General features: G+C 40.1%; 1 protein-coding gene across 3 annotated transcripts in view; it reads right to left on the reverse strand.

The window, feature by feature from the left end:
- STAU2 (staufen double-stranded RNA binding protein 2) overlaps nt 1-21,812 on the reverse strand; it is a 176,530-nt gene that overhangs the window by 117,454 nt on the left and 37,264 nt on the right. For all 3 annotated transcript variants that reach the window (XM_075023454.1, XM_075023452.1, XM_075023453.1), the window contains exon 6: nt 1,997-2,156. In XM_075023454.1, the coding sequence (XP_074879555.1) occupies nt 1,997-2,156 (160 nt within the window). The remainder of the gene's footprint in view (nt 1-1,996; nt 2,157-21,812) is intronic.

Genomic DNA, 21,812 nt, shown 5'->3' on the forward strand with positions numbered 1-21,812 from the left:
ACCTTAGCACCATGAAGCCCTTAAACTCTACTTCAACCAACCTCCAGTTCTCTGGAGAGCTACACTCAGCTCCACACGATGCAGTTCTTGGTACTCCATCATGACCTAGGCACCGTGTTATCTCCAGCCTTCTCCAGTCACCTACAACTCTAACCCATGAAGTTACAGAGATGTTTCTTCATGACTAGCTTACAACAAGCTCCCTTTACCCTCAGCATAACCAAGCCACAGATGTTCTCCTGACTAAGGACTCGATTTAGTCTCCTACCCACAGATACCGGCTATTGAGATCCTACAGTATCCCAAGTGGTCTTCAACTGCTGCACCAGAAACTCACAGTGCTCCCACAGATCTTGCAAGTACTATGCAAATGTCTCAGCTACTCTACAGTATTGTCTCCTGACAAGTCTTCCCATTTTTCTCATAGCTAACTGTGGATTTCATTCAGTTTACATATGTAACTTATGGTGGTGAAGAGAAGAATGAAATTATTACTTCATTAGCTCAGGAGAGAGGCAAGGCTACAGCATGCTACAAGAATTTAGGAAACTCAATTTGCCATGACCACATCTTCTAAAAGTCTGCACATCCTAACAAAGACTGATGTAAATAGACACTAAATAGACCCAGTTAGGCAAGAATGTTTATAAAGATTTTATTACTTTTGCTAGGTAAATTACATATGTACATGGGCTATAAAAACTCAGTATATAAACCAGGTACATATTGATGTTACTTATATCTATTATTTACTTTTGTCTACTACTTATCACCCTATGCACTTAGTGGTTTAATTTCCATTCTGATTAAAGGATATCTTGAATTCAAAGATTCTTTTGATAATATTAAACATATAATTTTCAAAAACTAAGAATATGCTGAGCTAAAAATATGTTTTAGTAATATACGGTTTGTGCTAAGGATTCATTATCAACTAATACATTTGGCTGGAAGCCAGAGAAAGGAAGGGAATTAATAATGAGAAAGGAAACAGGGATTCCTCCTGACTTTACATATTCTTTTTTAATAGTTTTACTGTTTTTAAAAAAATTAATATTAACTATAGTAAGTGATTTTGAAGAGAATTTCCTGATCTAGAAAAATAACATAGCAAAACAGAAGGGTGAGTCAAACTCTCTTTGGATCAAGAGGAGGACGTAGACACAGGGTGAGGCAGAAAGAACAAAGATTTTTTTTTTAATACAGAAAATTATTTCCATTCTTAAAAAGCAGGTCAAAACTACCACACAAGACACTGAAGGTAATATTAGTAATGTTTTGTACTGTGCACAGGAGTTCAACAGGCATCATCAGAAAGAGTGTACAAAATAAAAGGACTGTCTCCTCATGCATTTATTTTGGCTTATTTGACTGGGCAATTTTATTATATTAGTCCTTTCAATTTGCAAAGATTATTCTGAGAATAATTTTTCTGTTAAATATTTCTTAAAATACAACACAACATTTTCAAATAGCAATATACACCACTTACAAACATAGCAGTGAGACAGCTAGCTATTTAAAAAGCTACTAACTGGCTAAAAGCCTAGAACCATCAGACAAGTGATCATCTGCTGTCAGTGAGCTCTGTCAGGTTCTTAGGTACATTGGGGACAAGTCATGTCAGCTGTAAAGACTGCATTCATGGCACAACACACATTTAAGATGAATAATTTGTTCTCCATGAAGCCACTGATTAAATGGACATTTTCTCCACTTTTGGTATAATCTCAAATATTTTATTTTTATTTTATTTTTAACTTAATGACTGTTGACAATCCCATCTTTAAAATGCCTACTTATTTTTGTTATTTAAGTCTAGTTCCATTTTAGATGTGCTATTATAAAAAAATAACACTATCAATTTGTTAGTATTATTTCTCTAATTATGGAGGCTAACACGAAAAAACCACTAAAAATTGAACATTGAAAAACTGGCAATTAAATTGTTTGATTTGGTATCTTAACATGAAGATTAGTTTTCTGAAACACAAACCTGAGGTAATTTTTCTGGAATAGGCTCATTCTGGAGAGCTTGAAGGGCCTTCATTGCAGCATTATGTCTAGCAGCTTGACGAGTCTTTCCTTCACCAAAAAACTCACTGTTGCCAACAGTTAACTGGACATAGAAAATTTTAGGCACTGGGCAGTGATACCTGGAAATGTCATGAAAAGAAAACAATAAAATTTATGCATTTTAACCATCAATTTTACATAATATAGAGCAGTAGCTAGGGATAAAACATATCTTTTCTCACAGAGTAAGACCTAACACTTAGATACATGGACTGCTCCTCAGCAAGGCCTTCAGTAACTGTGACAGCAGCTCCTACGTGCAAACCAGCTCTTCACCCACATTTGCACGGCTCTACGACAAGCTTTACTATACTTCAGCCCAACAGCCCAGCTCTGCTTTCTTCTTGGTTTGAGTCTTGAGAAGATTAAACCTGAGGAGAACCAAAAGCTCCAGTGGAAGCCATGCCTGGGAGACAACTCCTGTCCCACAGGAAAGTGGCACAGAGGAAGAAGGACTGAGAGGTCTCTCATCTGAAACCTGCTGGCATAGCTCAGCTCTTGGGGACAACAAGAAGTCAGATGGCAGAAGAGTGAGGGACCTGAACAATGTACTTCTAGCCTCTTTTTAAAGCTCAAGTATTGAAATTGTTGTAGAGAATAAGGAGTTCTCTTCCAAAAGCGTAACAGAGGGTAGGGACAATGTCTCCTCCAACACTGTAACAGCCAAACATTTTCCGGGCATGGAAAGAAAAGCAGCAGTCACCACCACATTGTTTTCCTTTTTTTTCCTTCCCACAGAAAATTTCTAAATATAATGGCAGGGTTTGTTTTTCTGAGTATGTCTGAAAGGCACCGAAAGAAAGATAAAGCAAGAAATTGCACATTTTCCTATGAACAGGCACAGCTATTATTCCTCAAAGAAAGCAGTATCTTTATTCATATCATCAACTCCACGTGTCTATTTTCAGTAATAAAAATAGCTAACCCAACCCATACTCCCTACCCTGAAACCTGTCTCTCACTAGCAGTGAATGAAGAAAGAGAGGTAATGCCATTCTTGCATTTGGGAGGTCCTGTCACAGCACTGTGACAACTACAAACGTAAGAGCTTGTCCACATAAGCAATTTCTACAGAAAATAAGTATTCCACCACCACCACCACCTCAGACTCAGAAAAAGCAATTCAGCACAGATAATTAGTCCTAATCACTGTTAAAATTATAATCTCTTAAGAGAATATTTCAAAAAATTTCTCTAATTATATTCTACACAGGTGAGGGAATTCACTTCATACTCTTCACTCTGTGTCTAGTCAGCCTGTGCTCCTTCCTCAAAGGCTTTTCTAACACACTGGAGATTTAGTCCTTGGAAAAATATATACCTACCAGAAATGGTTTCTCATTTATCACAAATAACTTGTACATATTTTATGGCAATGTAAAAAAGCCCAGGATTCCAAAAGTGTGGCCAAAAACTAGGTCCATTGTAACAAAACTAGAATCACTCAAAACCACAACAAAGTACTATGTTTTCCTTCTTCCTCTTACAGGATCCTTATTAAAGCGTGCTCTCTCCATTTTCATCTGTTGACACAGATGTTGATTTTTTTGTATGAAGACTCTCTGACTTTTCATTAATAATTGTAACCAATTCATTTCAACTATAAAGCAAAGTTTCTCAGATAGCAGCACACTTCAAACCCAAACAAGTGCAAATAAGCACTCCAGTCTCAGTGCCCCTGAACTTTGTGCCTAATTCTAAAAATACGTTTATATGGAAAGAGCAAAACCATAACTGGCTCCAACATGCCTCTGGCTATAGGGCCTTGGAGGGGTGAGCAAAGTTGCCTTTACGACATGCAAAAAGCGGGTATTTACTTTGCTTTCCTGTTTACAGTTTAATGCAGTTATAGGGAATTATTAAGGCCTGGAAATGCATTTGCTTATGTAGCATTTTCATAAAATTATAGAATAACTCAGGTTGGAAAGGCTCCTGGAGGTTATCTGGTCCAATGCAGCACCCAAAGCAAGGTCAAGCTCTGAAGTTACACTGTCTTGTTCAGGCATTGTCCAGGGTATTGTGGATATCTCCAAGGATGAAGATTCCACAACATCTCTGGGCACCCCATTCCAGTGTTTGACCACTCTTTCTGGAAGAACACTACAAAGCTCCTACATGCGTAATGAAATTCAAACACCACGGTACCATTTGTTAACAAACCAGCTGTCAAACCAAAGAAACGGATAATTCCAAGAACGTTAATTTCTATCCCACTCCACTGCATCCTTCATTGCTTCAGACATACAGCATTCACCTTCTGCCTCCCTCTGCTTCTAAAAGGTACAAACACAATACCAAGACACTAGCAATGTGACAAAATCTACAATAAAAAAGTAGTGGTTTCAGGCTGAGATTTACCTCAAAAAGAATGGTAGTTTTTCAAGCGAAAGGCAGAACTTCATCCCTTCCCTTTGCTTAATGAGCTTACATAAAATGCTTCCTATATCAACATTTTCCTTTGATTTATTAGTTTTATTTGGTTTGCAATATTGTTTTAGGGAATTTTAAAAATAAATTTAGGGAATATGCAGGCAATAGATGTAAATAATACCTTGAAAGAATTTAAATCTAAGAATCAGGAACAGGCCTTTGACACCAAATGCAGGTCAAACTATACTTCCAGAGTGAAAAATACTACATTTATTTAAAAACACTGGAAAAAATAATTAAAAGTTTCATCAGTATAATCAGCATCAACTCCACTTCTTCCACAGCTGGCTTAGAGCTGTCTGTCCCTGGCTCCTATACACCACTAATGTGATTCCTCTGAAAGTCTTTCCTTAGTTTATCACAGAAACACAGAATAGTTGAGATGGAAGGTAAACTCTGGAGATCCCCTAGTCCAGCCCCCCTGCTCAAAGCAGGTCAGTTAGAGCAGACTGCTCAGGGCCGCTTTCCTTTGGGTTTTGAGTATCTCCAAGGGTGGCTGATTCAACAACCTGTCTGGCAATCTGCTCTGGTGTTTGAGTAAAAAAGGCTTTTCTTTTCTTATGATTAAATGGAATTACTTGTATTTCAGTTTGTGCCTTTTCTTCACTGGATACCACTAAAAAGAGCCTGGCTCTACTTTCTTTACTCATCCCCTTCATGTATTTTATATATATTGATAAGATCGCCCCAAATCTTCTCTTCTCCTAGCTAACAAGTCCCAGCTTTCTCACTCTCTCATCAGATGAGAGATGCTCATAATTTAGCTCCCTCAGCACTCATGGGTGCATTCCATCAGGCCTCATAGACCTGTCCTGTCTGTTTAAATGTTCCCCAACCTGATCCTCCTCCATCGAGGGTAAGTCCTACCTGCTCCAGACTTTCCTGTTGATCTCAGGGACCTGGGACTCCTTAAGGCCAGTCTTATCAGTAGACTGAGATGAAGGCATTTTGAGTACCTCCATCTTTTCCAGGACCATCAGGTTCCCTGCCCCACTCAACAGTGGGTCCCTAGTCTTCCTTTTGCTGCTGTAGAAACCCATCTTCTTGCCCTTCACATCCCTCTCCAGATTCAACTCCAGATGGACTTCAATTTTTTCTAACCCCATACCTGCACACTTGTACAGTGTCTCTACATTCATTCTGGGTCACAAACCCTGTTTGAATTTAGTCCAAAGTTCCTTGTTCATCCATGCAGGCTTCCTGCTGCCTTTGCTTGACCACCTGCATGTCAGGATGGACGGTTAAACCGTTCTTAAGCTTGGAGGAGGTGAATCTTGACAAGCTCTCCTGGACTTCTCTCTTCAGGACTATATCCCCTGGGATTCTTCCAAGCACGTCTCTGAAGAGACCCAAGTCTGCTAGCCTGAAGGCCAGTTTGTTATCTGTGATACCTGCCTTGTTCTCTCCTCTCAAGATCCTGCCACTATCTCATGGTCACTGCACTGACTCCAACCTTCACATCTCTGACCAGTTCTTCTTTGTTTGAATGTGTGAGCTCTGGCAGGAGTGCCCATCCTCACCAATTCCTCATTTGCCTATGTCAGAAAGTTGTCATTGATGCACTCCAGAAACCTCCTGGATTGCTTGTGTCCTGCTGTGATGTCCCTCCAAGACATACTGGGGTGGTTAAAGTCCCCCATGAGGACCAGGACTGTGGCCATGAACATTCTTCCAGTTACCTGAAAAAGACCTCATCTACTTCTTGATCATTCAGTCTGTAAGAGACACCCACCACAATACCACCCACATTGGTATGCCCTCCTGTCCTGACCCATAAACTATCAGCTGTCTCATCACTCATCCCCAGACAGAGCTCCATGCATTCCCACTGCTCTCTTACATAAAAGGACAACACTCTGTTCTTGCCATCCTGGCCTGTCCTTCCTAAAGAATCTGTATGCATCGATTGCAGCACTCCATTTATGTGAGCTATACCACCATGCCTCTGTGATTCCAGTGTGGTTGTAGCTCTGCAGTAGCTGCACACAGACCTCTCATTCCTCCTGTCCACTCTCCATGCTAAGTGTGTTTGCACACTGGTACTTCAGATAGTAACCCAAGTGTATTGATTTCCCAGAAAAGGTATAAGGACTTCCCCCATCATGCTGTCCTGTAGGCTCTTCCTTACTTGTGTGCATACACTTGTGGGACCCCTTCAGCCCTGTTTTGTTGGTTTTAGGATCTCTCGTCAACATCACCCTTAAGTCTTTGCCTACTAACTTGGTCCATCACTTCCTCACTTGGTTATAGGTCAACTTCACTCTCCGTAACTTTAAAGTTCTCTTGACCAGATTGGCTCATCTGTTGATAAAGATGCTTGCCCCACTTGGTCAGGTGGATCCCATCTCTTCCAAGCATTGATCCTCAAAGAGGGTGCCACAGTTGAAATCAAATCTCTGTAGTCATTCTTGTTATGGTCCATGTGTCTGCTTAAAGTATCACTGGTGACCACTATGAAAAGCAGAGGTAGGTAATAGCCTAAGGAACATACAACCCTTGGCAGTCTATCCACAATGTCCCAGTCAAAGCCCTCAGTGAGAAGCAAACCTCCCTGCACAGCAGGGCAGGTTCACAGATGGTGGTCTCCATCCCCTGCAGTAGAAAGTTGCCCACTATTATCACTTGCTGCTTCCTTCTGGTGCTGCTAGGGGGCTCAGACTTGGCTGGAATGCATGCTTTGAGAACTCCTAGGCCCTCATCTGATGCCACGGCACTGAAATTGTAGTTGCAGACCTGCAGATGGAGCAGAAGCCTTCCTCCCAGTGCCAAAATTTACAAGCTTCCAGCCTTTGCCATCACAGGACTCCCCATTTCCCAGTCCAATTAGCACTGACTCTCTCTGCTCCTCCTCTGGTACGGTTGGGGATTCAGGCTCTTGCACCTGCAGGGTCTCAGAGAAGATACAATTGATCTCTTGCTCATCAGCTCTAATGATGTCAGCACAGTTTGCTGACATCTTCCTGCAACTCTTTTACTTGGTAATACAGATCCCCTGACAGTGCACACCTCCTGCAGACAAGGCCACTGTCTCCCCATCCCAGCTAGAGCTCTGGAGCTAGATCTGACTTAAGGTCTCTGATGTACCACAATAGCTGCTCCAGGTGGTGCTAGGAATGGTGCCATGTGGCACATCACCACCATCGCTGAGCACACACACACTGTCCTCGGCAGAGTTTCTGGCTCCCTTTTGTGTGAATTGCTGTGATGCATCTGCGGCCTCTCTCTGGGAATGGTGATTTAGGGCCTGCACTTTTATGTGCTTCTCCCTAGTACCAGCTGAAAAGGTGCTGGACCCTCTCTAATCAGGACACAGCTGGAAGAAAACCTCAATGCACTTTTTGATCAGGGGCAGCTGCTAGAGCTTGCTAGAAGTCGCAGCCTCCTGTAGCTATCCTTTCCCTGCAGCAATAGGCATGCTCAAGTTCCCCAAAGAGTTCCCAGGAATCCTCCCACCATCCCAGAAATTGTTCTCAGAAGATCTAGAACTAGAGCCTGGAAACTGCTGCATCTGTTGGCTGCCTCTGTTAGCTGCAGCTTAGTATAGGACAAGCTCTGTCACACAAAAGCAGTAGGTACCTTGATAGCACATCCCTCCTCATTACTTCACAATCCTCTTTAAATAAGAAGAAATGTGGTAGTGCTGTTAGCAACTACCTAGATTTAAGGAAAATACAACATTCATCATAAGTTCCTGTTTCTTGTTGAGTTACTAGACCTACCTTTCTCTCCATTACATGTAAAGGAAGAAAGCACATGAACCTTAATCCACTTCATAAACTCAGATCCCACAACAGGCCCTCTCTTTTTCCTCCTCCCTCCCCACCTTTTCTTTTAAAGAGTGTTTAGGGAGCTATTTATGTGATAATATGGAAAAATGATATTCAGCCTGTGGCTCTAGAGCCTCATGCAGCTCTTTGGCATTGGCAGAATGATTAGGCTTTTACATGGTTTTGATTAAACTTTTCTTGCTCTGCTTGGCCTCAGGCAGAGTTAACAGAGCACTGATAATATGAACATTGCCAGGAAAGTGCAAAGGAACACCTGAAATCATCAGAAAATGGACTAAATCTGGGAGGATATTGGCTTCTCTACAACATGGAGCATGTCAAATAGAAACAAAACATCCTCCTCTTTTCAGTGGTGAGGACAGAGACTGTATCAACAAAAACCTTAAAAGTAATCATAATATTACAGTCTGAAAGTACAGTGCAATGATTAAACTGAGTTTTAATACAGAGTGATTCTGCATCCTGAAGATGCACACTCATGTAAGGAACAACCCCATGCAAAGTTAAGATATCTACCACTGGTCATTAATAAACCTTCCCAATATATTACATTTGAGTTACTAAAAATGACTGAAACCATTAACAATCTTGGGAATATTTATATAGCGTTTGTGGATTATTATGCAATAACATATCAGCACAATATTTTCCATCACAAGAACACCTACACGTCAGTCCTACAATCCTTAGCCCTCTGTCCCTCTGTTCAGCCACAGAACTGAAACAGTCAGGATTTCCAACAGCAACACTTCATGTACAGACTCATTAGGTTTCTGAAAGTTTTAAAACTACCTACATTTAAAGAATATGCATGTCCCTGCATTCTACATGGCAGCTACAAAGGCTAGGATTTTCCTTTGGAGAAAATTCTTATGTAAAAAAGGTTCTCAGGTGATACTGGCACACTCCTCAGAACATACTCCTCCAGAACGTAAGCTGACAGACACAGCCAAATGACAGAAGATTACAAGACTAGAAGACAACAAAAGGACATATGAAATGATACATTCAATTGGAAGAAAAAAAAATGTGATAAAGGATAATACTTTAACAACTAGTCACATATAAACTATTAAAACAAGTTAATTTTTATCTGGCTCTTCTGGACATTTGAGATTCTTAAGATCCCTCAAATAAGAGGACTGGAAAGCAGGTTCTCTTTATTCCAAGTTTCATAGCATCAGAAATCTACTTTTTAGCTAATGCCATTGCTATCACTTTAGAATAGTCAACCTGAAAAAGGGTTATTTGCTCTATGACTGTGACCTTGAATGCCAAGTTTCAGCAATGAATAAATATTTACAACTAGTTATAAACCCCTAAAAATAGGGGTTCATAACAGAAATGCTGACAGACCTTAACTAAGTTGGTGTGAGCGGGCGCCACTATAATTAAATAAATCACCAAGGTCTGTTGACAATTAGAAAACTCATTTTGGTTTGCCACAGAGACAAACAAAAATTCTGTTCATTATAATTTTACTGGAATATGATGTCATAACATGTAAGCATACTGAAACAATCTGCTGCTTTTCTAGCCAAAATATTAATTGCATACTAAGGAGCCCTTGGGGCCTCTTCCTTTTTGGCCATCAAATCCACACACACAAAGACAAATAAAGTATTAGTACATACGTTATGTGTTCATACTGCATTTCCTGCATTTCTCTGGATTCCTCAATGGCATAAATGTTTCTGATAAATATTGTTACTTTATTCTTAGATGGGAAAAAAAAACCAAACCAAGTGCAAGCTGCAGCTCATGGAAAACAGGAAGTTTATTTAGATTTAGCCTCCTTTTCACTGTTAAAAACTCCAGTGAGGTTTTGTCTAGATTCTAATGGCCAATGTATTCTTCACCTATGTAAAAAAGAACAGATAAACCCAGTTACTTCCCCACCACACAAGTGTTGTAGGAAGTATTACACTATTCCCATTTCATAAGGCAAAGTGAAGAGGAACAGGGACTATTTTGGCCAAGATGAGGGCCACTAAAATATGAGATATGACATGGTACGGGAAAGTCATTCTTAGATGCCAGCTCCGTGCTGAAAGGGACATTCTCTGCACTTGTTCCCTCTGGCTCCTTTTCCATACCAACTCAATCAAGCTGGCAGCCCTGCTGACACTGCTTAACCAGGAAAATGCTGTGAGCTTTGTGAGTGGAGGGATAGAGAGCCACAGATTGTGCAGGGGAGTAGGAAACAGCATTTGCTGTGAACAACTTTTTCTCCACAACATTTGAAATTCTCTAGGGGAGCAAGTTGCTTAGTGCAGCTGTTCCCTGGCCATGCCCTAATTTTCTAAGCAGTCCATTAACCATGTGCATTTCTTACAGATGTGAGTTCTATGTTTTGAAGAAGGAAACATCCAGTGCAGCCACTTTTGTCTTCATACAGTCCACCTCCTGGTTCTTTCAGCAGGTCCACAACAACACCTGGGAACAAAGAGGCTCTCTTTTCCAAGTACTCCTTTTGAGAACGGCAGTCCATTATCCCTGAATCAATCTGGCTGTCCTCTTCTAGATTACCTTCACATCCTCCAAAAACATTCTTAATGTAAAGCGAGCATGACAAGGCACTATGTATCGCTTTTAGCCACAGACATCCCTTATTAGATGGAAAGGTAATTTTCTGAAATTTCTATTCAGCTGATTTATTTATATAGCATATTACTGTTTTCACCTTTCTAATGTTGACCTCCTCTCAGCTACATAGAGAAGATTTAAAAAAAGAAAAATCATGTATACTTGTCCCAGAGAATCCTTCATTCGAAAGATGGTTTTAAACTATAATCCAAATCTTTAAAACTTCAAAATTAATTTAATCAATTCTGAATGATTCAGTATTTTTTCTCTATATAATATTTTCTATGATCAGTTTATGAAACCAATTTTGACCTAGTTGTAGAAAACCCCTAAGCAATAGAATGTTTAATTGACTATGAAAGAATTGTAAAGAATAACCATGTGATGGAAACATATTAACAAAAAGAGATTCAAAAGCATCTGTTGAATTTTTTTTTTAAATAATAAGAAAACGTAACAAAGATGCTTCCCATTTTAAGACATAGAAACTCCAAACCTTCTCTACTTCAAATGTAAGAATGTAAGCAAATCCTGCATAAACAGTCAAGATCTATGAGTTGCAGGCAACTGCATAATGTAGTCCTCTTTAGCTGTTAAGGTCTATTAGAAAAAAAATTAGATTACTTGCTTCCAGTGCTTCTGTTGGGAGGATGATCCAGAAGCTGAGTTGATACTTAGGAATCTCCTAATGTTCAGCTTGGCTATACTTTTACATTTTGTTTTCTGTCAATATTATCCCTTAACTTCTATAGCTGATTTACTTTTTTGTTATGTTTACCCTCCAAGGCAAGCTTTCCCACTTCCTCTCAGCCTTTGTTTTGCAAGGGAACAAGTCAAGGTATTTTAGAAGTCTTCTGTATAAAAGGCTACCCGCTATCCTGATAATCCTTCACAGTCCTTCCCTATACTTGCTCCTCTTCTTAAATGTAAGAGTCAAGAATGGTAGACAATATACCATATGAAAGGCTAACAGTGTTCTGTGTAACAGCAACATTTGTGTATCTTTACCAGAAATATATTGCTCAACACATCTTAAAAATCACATTTGCCTCTCCTCTGGTTCAATCTCGTCAGTTATTCTTAGTTTATCTTGCAAATAATTAAAAATATCAGATAACACTCCTGTTCTGTGACTTCCAACTGAATAACCCCCAAGTGACAACAGAGTTAGTACTGCTTGTGCCTATGGTCTTAATCTTACATTTTATACTGGAAAGTCTAGTCTCATCCCATTTCTAATGTGTCAGTCCTCACGATCATCCAACTCTTCCTGCGTATCCTGATCTTCCTGTGTAACGATGATGCCTTCTACCTCCCATGAACTTTTTCCTACTTTTTGTGCAAACACCATTACAAAAATAATTTAAAAGGTTGATTCTAAAACTGGAAGAACTGCACTTAATAATCTTCCTCAAAGTTTGATTTTTAATACTGCTGATTATTTTTCTTTTCCTTTCCCACCTTGCATTTCTTACACAAATCCCCATCTCCTTCAGTTTAATGAAAACATTATCCTTATCTAATGCTATAAAATGCTTAACTGAATCCCACAAGTATAAGACTTGCTTTACTCTCTTTACCTAAAAAATGAGTTAACACATAACATGCAAGGTTAACACATTAGTCAGACACAATCTACCTTTAGTACACAGAAACTTTGTGTTGAGTTTTATCCTTTTTTACTTCCATGTCTTTATTTATACTTTCTTTTAAACTTTGTGCTAAGTCTGTGAATATTTCGTGAAGTTAATGATGATTGCCCTTTCTTTTTTTTTTTTTTTAAATAGTTTTCCTGGGCTAGAGACTATGCAGTTCCTTCAAGCAGTATGACTAACAATAAAAAAAATTTACTCGTTTTCACGATCACAGTATCAAAACATTCCTGAGTAAAAAACAAAAGGGAGGCAGATTCAGTGTAACATAACATTATCTAATGTGGAATCTTCCCAGAAGAATTTGTGATGACAAGACAGTAACATTGCCACATCACTGTATCACTGAATTCCAAGTTGCTCAATACAGACATTTGACTGAAATAAATATTTCAATATTTACTCTCTGCATGTCCCACTACTTTGTTTACCATTTGCAGTAAATAGATATATCAACAAGTAAAAAACAGTTGCTCATCAAAAGTAATTAGAAGAAACCAACAGAAAGCTACAGACATTATAAGTTAAATACTTTAACCATCACAGATTAAGCTAACAAGAAATACAGCAAACATTGAGCCACCTATGTAGCACTAGTTATAGAGATGCTTCCAAGCACAGTAAGTTCAGATCTCTGCTTCCACTTTTATTGCTCTCTCTCCCTCAGTCTAAAGCCTAAAAGTCTAGAAGAAGCACTTTTCAAAGTGCCAGAAAGGTCTCAAAACCAGCCTGAATATGTTTTTTTCTGAAACAACAACAAAAAAACTAGTGCAGGAGATATGAGAGGAAAAAAAAAGAAAAAGTCTAAGAAGAATTAAAAAGAAAAAACCTAGGGAAAAGGGGATCATGAGATGAACCTTCCAAAGTACTGTACATTGGAAACTAAGATAGAAAAAACAAGTGAAAAACAACAATCAAAATCAAGAAGGGAGCACAGAACAAAATGTTATGTGCCTCTGAAAAAGAATTTTTATCCATCAACTGGATAACTGAGTAATGAAAATGGTCAACACAACTTCAACTTAATCTTGACTGCAAAAATAGCATAAATAATGTAAGAACATAACAAGAATACTGCCTCCAGAGTTTAAGGCATTGGAAAATGTCAAGTGGACAACGCTGACATGCAGATGGGGACTGGGGGGAGGAAAAGAAATACGAGTAAAAAGAAAATGTTCTTTTCTGTGACATAAAAACAAGTATAATAAGAATAAAAGGGAAAACATAATGAAGCTGTGATGTACACTGTATACTTAGAGGTTAAAGCAGACATCCAGAAGACAAACATCTCAAACTCTTATCTACTTCAGCTCATAAAATTTCCCATGAACTGTATTACTCACTAATCCTTACAAGCATGCAGAGTGGTTACTGAGAATGCTGTCCAAATACCCGTTACAGTAAAAGAACATAAACAATGTTGCATATCTGACTACAATATAATTTTCTTTCTACATAAGAAACTCATGTCAAAAAAAATCATGTCACTTGCCAGCCTAGAGACTAAGCAAATGAGAGAATGAAGTACCTCAGTCATTTAATTTTATCATATATTTATACTGGTAATATAATGCTAATAAAAATGTTACTAACAGAATCATCTCAGGCCTAGGGCTTCATAGGAATTAATTAAATTAAAAGTCAACAGAGGAAGAAGGCCCAAGAAAATTCACAGAGTGATTTGCAGCATCCAAATTAATTTAAATTGAAATAACTAGTGTCTATTGGGCTATATTCTGTTCCCACTTGGAGGAATGTAAACATATGGACATTAAATTGCATTATCCTGAGTAAAAAATTTAACCTGTCATTTTAAACTTGGCAATTAAAGGATTGAAAGTAAGAACAAACTGAAAACCCACACTTAATCCTGTCTTAACCAGCCACCTCTCAGCAGCTGAGTGCAGTTAACTGATGATGCACGCTCTCCTACCTCACTAGTTATCACCTCTGCATCCTCTGAAAATGTACTATCATGGCCAGCTACAACTTCTGTCCAGAAATCTTCTGTCTGTTCCATCAGACTTGCAAAGAAATGAAATGTGACATAGAGATCTTGGTCAACTGGAAAGGGAGGGCATTTTGTGTTGCCCTGCACTGATCCTATGAGAGTGCTGAAAAAAATGTGGATGGCCTTACGAAGGAAGCTTTATCTACACTTGAGAGGGGAAGGGAAGGGGTCTGTTAATCACAGTGAAGTTTGGAAGAGGCAAAAAGGTTGGAAAGCAAAAAGATGAGTGGTGAAGCCTTTCAGTGCTTTGATTCTTTTCTACTTAAAAGCATAAAAAGAGCAGATTTCCTAGGGAAGCTTATTCATGAACAGCAGCCATAATACCCATTCAATTTTCAAACTTCAATGGGCATAATGGATTTACACCAATGACTTACAAATAAATATAAATTAATTTCTAATAAAAATGTATAATTGATGCAATGAGAGTGCAATAATAGCAGTCATCAATGCACAGTGCCTTGCCTCATTTGGTCCACTGAATACAATTTAGTACCAAATATTAATACAGAAAAAAGTTACATTATGTTAGGTCAATATACTAAAATATAAGGTTGCAGACTTGCTAAAAGGTAGGAAATGTAGGAAATGTTTATAAGATGGTGTGGAATTGTACTCTAGAAAGCAGGGACTCCAAAAAGACTTGGAGGATAGAGATACCAAGCACTGTTAGAATACAACCATAGAAACATCTAAGTTGGAAAAGACCTTTAAGATCATCAGGTCCAATCATAAATCTCACTGCCAAGTCCACCACTAAACCATGTCCCTAAGCACCACATCTACACATCTTTTAAATACTTCCAGGGATGGTAACTCAACCACTTCCCTGGGCAGCCTGTTCCAATACCTGACAAACATTTCAGCAGAGAAATTTTTCCTAATACCCAATCTAAACCACCCCTGGTGCAACTTGAGGACTTTTGCTCTCATCCTATCACTTGCTACCTGGGAGAAGAGACCAACACCCACTTCACTACAACCTCTTTCAGGTAGTCGTAGAGAGCGATAAGGTCTCCCCTCAGCCTCCTTTTCTCCAGGCTAAACAGCCTCAGCTCCCTCAGCCACTCCTCAAGACTTGTGCTCCAGGCCCTTCACCAGCTTCATTGCCCTTCTCTGGACACACTCCAGCACCTCAATGTCTTTCCTGTAGTGAGGGGCCCAAAACTGAACACAGGACTCGAGGTGCGGCCTCACCAGTGCCCAGTACAGAGGGATGATCACCTCCCTGCTCCTGCTGGCCACACTATTTCTGATACAAGTCAGGATGCCATCAGCCTTCTTGACCACATGGACACACTGCTGGCTCATATTCAGCCGGCTGTGAACCAGCACCCCCAGGTCTTTTTCTGCCAGGCAGCTTTCCAGCCACTCTTCCCCAAGCCTGTAGCGCTGCATGGGGTTGCCGTGACCCAAGTGCAGGACCCGGCACTTGGCCTTGTTCAACCTCATACAAATGGCCTCAGCCCATCGATCCAGCCTGTCCAGATCCCTCTGTAGAGCCTGCCTGCCCTCAAGCAGATCAATACTCCCGCCCAACTTGGTGTCATCTACAAACTTACTGAGGGTGCACTTGATCCCCTCGTCCAGATCATTGAGAAAGATATTAAACAGAACTGGCCCCAATACTGACCCCTGGAGAACACCACTTGTGACCGGCCACCAACTGGATTTAACTCCACTCACCACAACTCTTTGGGCCTGGCCATCCAGCCAGTTTTTTTACCCAGTGAACAGTATGCCCATCCAAGCCATGAGCAGCCAGTTTCTCCAGAAGAATGTTGTGGGAAATGTTGTTCAAGATTTTACTAAAGTCTAGGTAGACAACATCCACAGCCTTTCCCTCATCCACTAAGCATGTCACCTTGTCATAGAAGGAGATCAGGTTAGTCAAGCAGGATCTGCCTTTCATAAACCCATGCCAACTGGGCCTGATCACCTGGTTCTCCTGTACGTGATGTGTAATGGCACTCAGGATGATCTGCTCCATAACCTTCCCTGGCACCAAGGTCAGACTGACAGGCCTGTAGTTGCCCTGATCCTCCCTCCAGCCCTTCTTGTCAATGGGCGTCACTTTTGCTAACTTCCAGTCAACTGCGACCTCCCCAGCTAGCCAGGACTGCTGATAAATGATGGAAAGTGGCTCAGTGAGCACTTCCACCAGCTCCCTCAGTACTCTTGGGTGGATCTCATCCAGCTCCATAGACTTGTGTGTATCTAAGTGGTGTAGCAGGTCGCTAACCATTTCCCCTTGGATTATGGGGGCTTCATTCTGCTCCCTGTTTTCCAGCTCAGGGGTCTGGGTACCCGAAGAACAACTGGTCTTACTATTAAAGACTGAGGCAAAGAGGACATTAAGTACCTCAGCCTTTTCCTCATCCTTTATCACTATGTTTCCACCCACATCCAATAAAAGATGAGGATTCTCCTTAGCCCTCCTTTTGTTGCTTATGTATCTATAGAAACATTTTTTATTGTCTTTTATGGCAGTAGCCAGATTAAGTTTTGGTTGGGCTTTGGCCCTTCTAATTTTCTCCCTGGATAACCTCACAACGTCCTCGTAGCCCTCCTGAGTTGCCTGCCCCTTTTTCCAAAGATCATAAATTATCCTTTTTTTTTTCTGAGTTCCAGCCAAAGCTCTCTGTTCAGCCACACAGGTCTTCCCCACCAGCTCGTGTTTCGGCACATGGGGACAGCCTGCTCCTGCACCTTTAAAATTTCCTTCTTGAAGAATGTCCAGCCTTCCTGGACTCCTTTGCCCTTCAGGACTGCCTCCCAAGGGTCTCTGTCAACCAGTCTCCTAAACAGGCCAAAGTCTGCCCTCCAGAAGTCCAAGGTGGCAGTTCTGCTGACTCCCCTGCCTTACTTCTCCAAGAACCGAAAACTATCATTTCATGATCACTATGCCCAAGACAGCCTCCAGCCATCACCCACAAGTCCTTCTCTGTTTGCAAACAACAGGACCAGTGGGGTGCCTTCTCTAGTTGGCTCTCTCATCAACTGTGTCAGGAAGTTATCTTCCACATGCTCCAGGAACTCCAAGACTGTTTCCTCTCCGCTGTATTGTATTTCCAGCAGGCATCTGGTAAGTTGAAATCCCCCATGAGAACAAGGGCTAGTGATTGTGAGACTTCTCCCAGCTGCTTATAGAATATTTCGTCTGCATCTTCATCCTGGTTGGGTGGTCTGTAACAGACTCCCACCATGATATCTGCCTTGTTGGCTTTCCTCGATTCCTACCCATAAACACTCAACACTACTGTCACCATCATCAAGCTCTAGACAGTCAAGCACTCCCTAACATACAGGGCTACCCCACCGCCTCTCCTTCCTTGCCTAGCCCTTCTGAAGAGTTTAATCTCCTTCTGTTGATCATATGTGTATCCAAAATGGTTATGATGACCTTTGACTTAGTAAACAAGGTCAGTATAGAGATTACCTTTACTGAACGGAACTAAGGCTCAGCTGCTGATGTCCACCTCCTTAAGAATTCCCATTTCTGTTTCACTGACACTAATGTCAGACTTGAATCTAAATCAGTAAGATGATTAGACTCCACTTTCTCCTCTTTTGTCATGGAAAAGAGCCTCAAAGCTAAGAGGGTTGGTTTTTTTCTAAAGATGATTTCCCTTTTGATCACAACACTGGGGGATTCAGCCCCATTTCAGTGAAACAAATCATCCAAACAAATCATAGTGCCAAAATACATGATGCTGTGAACGTAGCTATCCTTTCTGTGACGATAACCAACTTAAACTGGCATTCCTCTTTAAACTATCCTAAAAAGACAAGCATCTTCAGAAGAACCTGGGAATTAGCATTTCGGAAGAGGTGGTAACTGTACTTTCTTTCACAGAACACAAGCTGCCACGAAAATCACTACTGTAGAGAAGACCTGAAGAGAAACTATAACACAGTGGTTGCTGGTGAGAAATTCTGTATTCAGACTCCATATATTCTGTCATGAAAGAATCTTCAAAACCTTTCTTGAGAAAATTTAATACTTCCTCAATCTGTGGCAGAACTTTCAGTTCAAAAGGGACAAAAACCTTGGACTAGGAGAGACAATTCCAGTCAGATCTTACTGAGTTATAATCTGTCAAAAATCAGCCACTAACCTTTCTGCTTGCTTCCCTCAGGAAAATTATGACAGCCTCTCAAACTAACATTTGAGCTCTAAGAGGAGTTCATTTATGTCATTACCAAAAAAGCATGCAAAGGAAAGAGAATGTATTTACTGGTAACGAATGTTCAGGTTCCGGACACAGCTGAAAGGCCGTAACAAGAAAGGAGGCCACCTAGGTTTGCTTCCATTGAACCCACTATCTCACAGGTCTCTCAACTGAAATATCCACAGTTCAGCAGAGGTACAGGGAAAAAGATAAAGGTGAATAAAAAGCTAACTGTAGAAAGAAAGAAATACACCAAAAATGTTTCTGCTTCTGGACAAGCAAGCTGAATCAGTGCTTATTTTTATGCACACCAACAACGGTAGTCTTCTGTCCGTATCCTGAAAGTAAAGCTGCCTTAATCAGGTCTAGAGAAAGGGCACCCAGTGAGTTCAAAGCCAACAGACTGAAGAGATTCACAAGGTGCTGGCGCAGGCCATTGGCTCTGAAAATCCTTCAATCAGAAGGTTTACAGAAACTCTCCCAAGTGGAAAAACAGTGTTGAAAGACAGACATTAAGAAACAAAAAGATGAGGAGGATCTGTATTTCACCTCTTTATGCTTTCAGCCTAAGTGAGAATGAGACAAGTCATGGCTGACACTTGGAGACACAGATCTGGAGCCAAATGTACCTTCTCCAGAGCAGATAAAGATGTGAGGAAGTTGAAAACCCAAAGAAAAGAACCCTGTCCACTGAAGGAAGCTTCAGGAGAAAGCCAAAATGTGCGCCAAGGACCACAAAAGGAAAGGGCAGTCCTCTTAACAGATAGAGCAAGAAAGCAAGTGGTCTGGGGAGGTCGTTATATCCTGAAAGACAATGAAGAAAAATATTAATGAAAAGAAGAATAAAGTATTAGGGTTTAGGAGCTCCTCTGTAAATAGGGCCAAGAGGTCATTGACAAAACTACTTAATCTTGAGTGAAGACAGTTTAGAATACCACAATAGTGTAAAATGTCATGCCTTACGTATCACATTTTAGGCATGAAGAGTGATGAAACATCTAGACGCTCTAAAGCTAAGGTTAAAAAGATTTTAATGGTACCAGATAAGGGTATTGACTTGAATAAAGAGACGCTGTACTGGGAATACTACCCACAAAGCTTGCTCTCTATTTTGTCAGCTTGATTTTTAGTCTACGTAACATTATTTTAACACCTGTCAATGTAATATTGTAAATACACTTAAGAGTGTATATTTTATTGATCCCTGATAGGTTAAATGCACCCATTAATGCAGTGGATGGTAGCGATAGGATGCGTTTGACAGAAGGATTACATGCATGCTGTGCCAGGACATGTCACCTCGCACCATTTTGTGAGCACTGTGGAAATTCACCATAACAGGGTGAGGACACTGCAGAAAATTCGCTTTTGGACAGAATTTAATGGCGTCTATGGATTCCACAGCAGAATCTGGGTTTTCTGATCCCAGATACTCTATGTATTTTTATGATTTAGAACACTGTAGAAATTAAACATTAGCTGTCAAAAATTTTATTGCAGGAATAAATATCCTCCGTCGTTTAAGGAATTTTTATATTTTTTTAAGCCAACCATACTAATCACTATTGTCTAAACTGATAGCTACTGGCAATGGCAAAGCTCATCACCTGCAAGCTCCCTCGCCACTGTTCTTTTGGGAACACTATCTTAAGACAAACAGATGTTTCTGCTGTTTTAAACTAACAGGAAATGGACTGACTTTCTCCCTTTTCCTTTCCTAGAAACAAATACTAGCAAAGAAAAATCCTAGCACAGCTGTACTCAACACTTTCCTTATAACAATATGTCTGTGTGGGAGGCAGGCAATGAGTGGGAACAAACAGGCCAGGGGAAGTGAAATGTAGCATGCAGAAGATGAACACAAAGAATTCATTTAAAAGTCTGTGAGTGGATTATTACAACATAATGTTGATACACTAACAGGGTAATAACAGTGTGATGTACAAGACTTTGCTTTAAGATATGATCTGAATCCTATCTCAACTGGTAATGTACAAAACTGAATCAATTAACAGTCGGCAATCTCAATACCTTCCAAGTGAATAGATGTTCAAATCATCAGAAAACTTTATTAGTATGAACAGAATGCAGGTTTGGTGGCCGAGTTGCAGCCTGATCTTTAAGGAAATGTCTTCAGGTCAAGCCTGAGAAATAAGATAGTATCATGAAATGCAGAATTCTTGCTGTCTTTGTATGGATACACCAAATATTTCAATTTTCACTGCTGACAAACTGGCACCTTTTACTCACACTAGATTTATATAAAAAAGGGAAAATGCCATTGAAGTTATTGCATTACAGCTTCAGTCATTATAGGAGAAGAAAACTTGAAGAAAATTATGAAACAAAACATTGCAGCAAACCTGGGTTTAATTGATTTATGCTAGAATTACGACATTTTAAAGTCATGAAAAGCTTCAGAATAGAAAAAGGCAACTTTTGAAAGAGTGCTTCTGCTGTGAAAGTCTTGCACCAAAACACAAATTCATGCTGCCATCTAATGGTCTAAATCAGGCATTTCCAGCTGAACAATTAAATTGCTAATCTGAACAATCACTTGAATTACTTTTAGGACTATTCTTTCTTTCCCTAAATCTTAACTCTCTGAAATCCATATCTGTTGTTCAGAATGAAATTACGGTGTATTTAAGGAGATATAACCTATTCTAATCAAACTCTTAATTTCTATTTCCAAGTAGTTTTTAGTATTTCTTCCACAAGGGTTTTTGCCCATTTGTCCAAAAGATTTGGAGGAGGGCAAGGAATTCAGAAAGGAGTTTTTGCAAAGTGAGTCAGTAAAATTCTTTATCATCACACCTCTTAATCCATAAAATGCAAATTCTAAGGACAAAACTTTGCAACACTGGAAATTCAGGCAAAGCATCTCTGACTCTTTCTGGCCTTTTTTAGGGGAGGGATGTTGTACCCTATGGCCGAAGTCTGAAGCCGACAACTATAGCAAGGTAAAAATCCTAGTGCCAACCCACACTGCTCCTGACCAAAGGGTTTATTCTCCTGTGAATAACTCAGCTTAACACAACAGGCTTCAGAACCAAGGGTCCACTTCACCTGGGGAGCGAGGGCACCGGTGTCCACA

This window comes from Buteo buteo, chromosome 3, assembly GCF_964188355.1.
Source record: "Buteo buteo chromosome 3, bButBut1.hap1.1, whole genome shotgun sequence".
NCBI classification, from domain to species: domain Eukaryota; kingdom Metazoa; phylum Chordata; class Aves; order Accipitriformes; family Accipitridae; genus Buteo; species Buteo buteo.